This window comes from Papaver somniferum, unplaced genomic scaffold, assembly GCF_003573695.1.
Source record: "Papaver somniferum cultivar HN1 unplaced genomic scaffold, ASM357369v1 unplaced-scaffold_10, whole genome shotgun sequence".
In the NCBI taxonomy this organism is placed as follows: domain Eukaryota; kingdom Viridiplantae; phylum Streptophyta; class Magnoliopsida; order Ranunculales; family Papaveraceae; genus Papaver; species Papaver somniferum.
In genome coordinates, this window is record NW_020618825.1 from 7,348,472 (window position 1) to 7,355,642 (window position 7,171).

The following is a 7,171-nucleotide window of genomic DNA, read 5'->3' on the forward strand; positions in this document are numbered from 1 at the left end:
AACCAAACAACGTGTACAAGTAACCATATCACAATCAAAGACCTTGCCTGTGATGAAGCAAGAGTTGCTTCCGTGATTGCACTCACCAAATATACAACTAGCTAGGGCCAGGACCACAAGCAAACATTAAAATTTCCAAATATACAACTAGCTAGGACAAATATTGTATAGACAGACACAAGTCAAACTTTCTTACGAATGTATTTCCTTATACTGTACTAATCACATTTCGACAAAGTTTAAGGAAATACAAATTTGTGCATTCCAAGGTTAGCTGGTTATTTTACCTTAAATTGATAGTCAGTCAGTTAGACAATGTGCGATGTTGCATCATCATCGTCTGACTCGAGCTCCTCCATTGCCTCCGAAAGAGTCTGAAGTGAAGTACTACCTAACCCAAATCCCTCATCTAACACAATAAAATAGTTAGTTGACATACAAGAACCATAGTAAATGAATCACTAACTAAAATTGATATAATAGCAAACATGAATTGAATATGTTACTTACTCTTCAGCGCACTTCTTATCCAATCTTGTGTGCATATCAGAGCTTCAATTGTTTCTGGAAGCATTGAAGAACGAAATTTATCTACAACTCTACCACCGATGACGCATGAATTGCTAATATATCACGAGCTATCACTGCTACAATTGGATACATTGGTCCATGAAATTTCCACCACCCCAAAACATCAAAACTAGAATCATTCAGATCAATAACACTTCCTTTTCTAATAGGGTGAACATCAGCTGATAGGTATTTCTCTAGATATGTGCGAACAACGTCATGTTGTGAACTTTCTTCCAGAAATGCCGTCAAACCCTTCCTTCTAGAAGTAAAAGAACTTTGAGAAGATGAAGTATTACCACTACTACCAACTGAATCTTCCATGTTCACTTGATTTTTCGAAATGTTTGCTGAGTATACATGAGCTGAATAAGCATAGTGTGTTGCATATTCATTATACAATCTTTTCAAGACTTCCATAACTTCTAACTTCTTCTCCTCGCTGTTACCAGGATATATTAATGGGAAATAGTAATCCAATAATTTCATTTTAAACCGAGGATCTAAAATGGAAGCTATTGCAAATGTTTTACTAGTAAGTTTCCAATATCTTTCAAACTTTTTCATCATATTCACTGCCATTTTTGAGATTAATGCATCATCAGAATCACACCACTCACGAAGTTCTAAATACAAAGAAAAAGCAGTATCAAAATAATGATTAACTGTCACGTATGACGTACCTGAAAAGAGAATGGTGACTTCATAAAAGAACTTCAAGCAAATTGAAAGACTACTTCCATTCTTCCAGTATTCACTCGTTGGAGCAACATTAAGAAAATCAGGTTCAATCTTCCCGAACCGGTTAAATGCTTCCCGAAATAGAAGTGTTGTTTCAAGCATCAGATAGGTAGAATTCCACCTTGTATCAACGTCTTGAATCAACTTTTTATCAGGAGCATTGACTTGCAAGCAAACTTCTTTAAATTTTTGTTGTCTTTGTGGTGAACCTCTAATAAATTTCACTGAATTTCTAATTTTCTGTATTTCTTCTTTAATTTGCAGCATCCCATGATCAACGATAATGGCAACTACATGAGCAGAACATCGAACATGGAATAATTCCCCATCCAAAAGTAATCCATTATCTGGTTTTAGCTGAGCAAGAAGTTCACTTACCACGACTTTGTTAGTTGAAGCATTATCCAGCGTAATTGAAGCTATCTTCCTATCTATATTCCACTTGTACAACTGCTCCATCAGTACCTTTGCAATGTTAACTCCAGTGTGTTTCCCATCCACAACGTTAAAAGATAAAATTCTCTTCTGAATATTCCATTCTTCATCAACATAGTGAGCTGTCAAAGCCATATAACCTCTATTCTGAGTGGTACAAGTCCACATATCAGTAGTAAGTCTTATGCGACTCTGTACCTTACTAAAAATCTCGTACAAATGCTTCTTTTCCATTTGATAAATCTTTATGCAGTCTGACTTCGTAGTGTTCCGCTTCACAAGTTTAATATTGGGTTGTAATGAAGTCAGCACCCTTCTAAAACCAATGTACTCTACAAATAAGAAAGGGAGTTCATGCAAGATAATCATTCTTGCAATACAATCACGAGTTACTTCTTGGTTAAACTTAAAGTTGTGAGCAGCTACTGACCCATCCTGTGTTTCACTAGCTTTCAAGAACATTTGGTTAATTTGCTGTTGTGCTCCTTTGTACGCCATACAACTATTTATATGTTTCCTCAAACTGCTTTTCCCATTTTTGCTCTCCGCACCAATATTCCTCTTGCAGTGCTTGCATTCTCCGTGTGTTTTCCCTTTTATCAATACCTCTTGAAATTCAGCCCAATACTTTGAGGTTCTTTTGCGTTTACGTGTAGGTGACGGAACCACATCTGTTGTTGCCGCTTCTATATGATCAGAATTAGAATCACCAGAATCACTTGACTTACTGACTACAGTTTCTACTTCTTTCGGCTCTGCTGAGTTTACAACTTTACTCTTCTTTGCAACCTTCTAAACGGAAGCTTTAGGAGGCGGAATACACGGGGATTTCGAAACGGTAACTTTAGTCTTCTTTACAGGAACACAATGACCACCAACACTACTTCCTGTTTGACTTTTCATGTTTCCTCTCAAAGGAAAAACCAACAAACATCTGTATCATCCTATCAGGTGTGATAAAGTATAAACGATAATAAATTTAACAAGCATATACAGTAAGAAAAAGACAAATGTTCCAAGCATATACGCATAAACAACATATGCATCAACCACACACAAGGAATTAGTAGTTTATGACTTAATTGCCAAAATGGCAGTAGAAGACTTGCTCTTGTGCATGTTTGCTGCAAGCTACTGAAAACACCCAACCTTCGAGCTATCATTGATTTCTCACAAAAACAACCATATAGTTCACATATCATTGAGATTACAGGGATACCCATTCAAGCATAATAAGTTTGCCTTGTCTGTGCAAGAGAAATCATCAAGAACAAGGAAAAAAAATTGATACAAAATGAAAGAAATTAAACAATAGACTAATAAGAGATGAGCGATTCATTTCAACTAGACAATTACTAGATAAGAATTAGTATAATAACTAGACACAATAACAAATCTAGGCCGGCCTGTTTGACAACTCTACCCACAAATCTAACTTCACTAGCAGCAACAATTAGAGCCATAAGTTCAATTATTGAATTTAGAGAAATTGAAAGATACCCACTGATTAACATTATCACCACCCATTATTGGAATCAATAATATTTTAGATGCTATTTTCCTAACATTTCTTAACATTCTCTTCTAATTTTTTTTTTAATTGGAATCTCTTCTAAAATCATACTGTAACAGATTCAAGAGGATTCAAAAGCCTCTAAAATCGATTCAATAAAAATCACGCGCATCACTTTAAGAATTTGTAGAGTAGCATATCATACTTTTCTTTCAGTGAAAGAATTTGAGAAACAAAGGATTTCCACTTCCAGTGTATAGAAATAGTTGCAGGCAGGAGAAGAAAGTAGATCGGCTGAAATGGGTGGTGAGATTCTCATCCTTTATATATGACGTAATTTTCGCTGGGATTTTTACAGAATTAGCCTTTATGAAATACCCGAATACCCGCGGGTATCCGACGGGTAGGATCCGGATGGACTCGTTCATAAACGGGTATATATGGGTAATTACCCGCCGGGTCCAAAGTGGTTAATGGGTCCAATTTAAGGACCCGGAACCGGACCCAAATCCATCGGATCCGATTCCGGACCCGGGTAATGGGTACCCATTGACAGCCCTACCTAGTACCCCTAATGAGATAAGAGAAAATCCGAGATTTTATCTATATTTTAAGGTACACGATTTTCATTGTTAGTTCTTATTTAAAATTAATTTTATGTTATTCTTAGAGGTATATTTGTATTTAGATAAAATGAACTAATTAATTATGTGTTCAACCGTAGAACTGCATCGGAAAAATAGACGTAACTCACATGCTGACAATGGTTAGTGAGGATGAACAAGCTGTTTATCGGAACATAAAATGATTTATTTCTCAGAACGTTTTAGTAGCATGCTCGTTCGATTTGCAATTTCAGTATGTTCTTGCGGGTTGGGAAGGTTCTGCTCATGACGGGCGTATATTGGATTCAGCTTTAACAAGATCCGATAAATTAATTGTACCAGAAGGTATGATCTTAACTTAAAATTTTTATTTTGCCTTTATAATAGAGAGAGTATAATCTTAAATTTTTATTTGTGTAGGAAAATATTATCTTGCAGATGCAGAATTTGCCCTTACGCCAAGTTTTATTATTCCATATCATGGCGTTCGTTATCACTTGAAGGAGTATGGGGGAAATCACCTAATAGATGCCAAAGAATTATTTAATCTTCGACACTCATCATTACGAAATGTAGTTGAACGTGTTCTTGGAATACTGAAAAGGCAATTCACTATTTTGCAAGTACAACCTCAATATCCGTACGAATCACAAGTGAAAATTGTGCTAGCCTGTTGCATCATCCACAACCACATTCGTAGTGAGTGTATAAATGATTTGTTTCTTGATGATGGAGGTGTTGTATCGGTGCAAGAAACCGATCCTGAGGTACCGGAAGACAATAATGAAGGTGCTAGACTCGGGAGAAATAGAGAACGAGATTTAGCTTCAGAACTACGTACTTCAATTGCAGACGCAATATGGAACAATTATCAACATCGCCGTCGTGTTATCTAGTTTTTAATGATTAGTTTTTATCGAATTCTTTTTCTAATATCTCTATTAAGATATTTTTATATTTTTCATCGAATTCTTGTTTTCATATTTCTATTTTAAGATTTTTTTTATTTTTTTAATCGAATTCTTATTTTGAAATTCTTATTTTTAGATTTTATTTTATCGTTTTAATATTTTTGTTTTAAAATGTCGATGTTGGTTTGTATATTGCATATTAAACTCTGGGGTTTGAAACAAACATCATTCATCTTAACCTACTACTGTATAGTGGGTGAAACAAACACAATTTGAGTTAATCCAGGATAGGATAAAATTTCAGACAAACATCACTTAGAATGACCAGTGTCAAGGTTATCATAAATTAAATTAAGATAACCTATCCTAGGATATGTTATCCCATTTACAGGTTCCCAAACTGACCCTTAATTCTTTAAGCCAAACATGTTGAGAAGGTTACATGGTATGGTAAACAGTTAGCTTGTGAACAAGCACCTTATAACACGAAAACGGATGAGAAGTTACTCCTAAGAAGCAATAATTTCTTTGTGACTTCTGAAAGTCACTATTAACACTTTGTTTCCTTAGTTATTTGATTTTCCAAAAGAAATTCCTTAAATGGTATCTAAATTAAATAGTCTTGACTATTAAGGTTCCTCGAAGTGTATATGAGATCACAGTGTTGGGGTTTCCAGGTTGGATCTATGTGTAGCTGCTGTTATGTACCCATTTATGTCATCGTATATCTCCTGAAAACTGTTTTTTCCCCATATCTTCAGAGAATAACTATTGATTCAGGAATACTCCGTTGCAGGATATTTTGTTCTTGATATTGTAGTAGCAGTTTCAGTTGGTTTTGTGAAAGGATGGTGTGTTGGATCATTGATCCTTGCTGTTGGAAATCCATTTCTGAACTGGACATGTGCAACTGTCAGCGTTGTACCCCATGCTATCGGCTTTGTCTAAGAATGTAAGTTCGTCTGTACCTTGGCCGGTTGATCCTTGGTTGCTTTTCTGGATCCATTTTTGTCAGGTTTGTCATCATGTGTTCTTTGGTTGTCGTTTCTTCAGAGTATTCATCTCCTTCAGCTTGCCAGGGTGGAGCAAGGAGATCAGGTATTGGATTATATTTGGGTATCACTGACTTCAGGAAGTGAGGCTTACTCTTTGAAACATATGCGGAAGAATCAATATGAGCAAAGTTTGTTTAGGTAAAAATGAAAGCTCAATGTTTCGTAATGAAGTTTGTCCTTGTTTGCAACTGATGTAAATAATTTATGTTGTTTGGAAGATTGATCCTGAATGGCCGTACATGGTCAGTTGGAATCTTGATTGTTGAGGCTTGGTTTTGTTTGGTAGCTAATACATGTTATCTGACTATTTATGGTGTCAGATTCAACTGGATATGCTGCTAGGGTTGGCAAATGTAACCACTTAGCGTGTTGAGGAATTGTTGGATAAGAATGATGTCAATACAATCAAGTCAGAAAGTTCAGTGCATATTGAGGATACTTTACTGGTTAGTTTGCACACTGCTGAGTACTGAAATTATTTATCAAGTCAGACATTTCCTTTTGACATTGTACAGCTGCACTGAGCTGTTGCCACTTCTTTTTTTTGCTGCTATTTTCTAATCTGCATTGAACGCTTATACAGTGATCATGGGCTGGAAGTGATTGGCGTATCACGGGGAAATCTGTCGGTTGAAGCAAAAACTAGAGATCTGGGCTGATATTTATTCAAAGGGCTATCATAAATTGCTGGACCATCTTATGATTCATAGCTTCTATTTCAAGCAACAGGACATGAAAAGTTTGAGTACTGAAGGTACTTGAAATCTCCTCATTGCTATTATTTTAGCACTGTAATCTTCTTTGTAGACTGTATCTTAACTTCTCTTTTTGTTCCCTCTTATCTCCGTCTTAAATTATTTTCTAGTAATAAGCGAACAATAATATGCATCAAGACCTACAGACTATTTTGATGTGTTGTATCAGTGTCTTGGTTTGAGAGCTTTGATCTTGAATCAATCCATTTGTGGGCATTTTAGTGTACCAAGTCTGATAGGTGTAGATAAGAAATTCCAACTTTTGCTACTGAACCTGAAATGTGTCACAGAGGCAGACATGGTTTCTGATTCTTGTAAATCGAGTTGATGGGGCAAAAGAATTTTACATTCGTGTCAGATTTTTCTTATCTTAAGCATAATCACTTTGCTACTGAACATCAATGTGGTAGGATGACAATTTAAGTGCGTTCTGGTTTCTGGATTCTTCTCATGTCTTGGCCTCATTTGTGTAGTCTTTTCACTGTGTAGCTTGATAGTCGAGATTAAGGAGATTAATGAGAAAAAGCGTATGGAGGATGATTTGCTTCTTGCCATTGCTGCTGGGAACAGAAGCCCAATCATTCAA

The 7,171-nt window shown here is 35.9% G+C and overlaps 1 protein-coding gene across 1 annotated transcript; it reads right to left on the reverse strand.

The window, feature by feature from the left end:
- Positions 1–591: 591 nt before the first annotated feature.
- LOC113326258 (zinc finger BED domain-containing protein RICESLEEPER 1-like) lies at positions 592–1,152 on the reverse strand. Its single transcript, XM_026574020.1, has one exon. The coding sequence runs from the start codon at positions 1,150–1,152 to the stop codon at positions 592–594; it is 561 nt and encodes a 186-aa protein (XP_026429805.1).
- Positions 1,153–7,171: the final 6,019 nt, after the last annotated feature.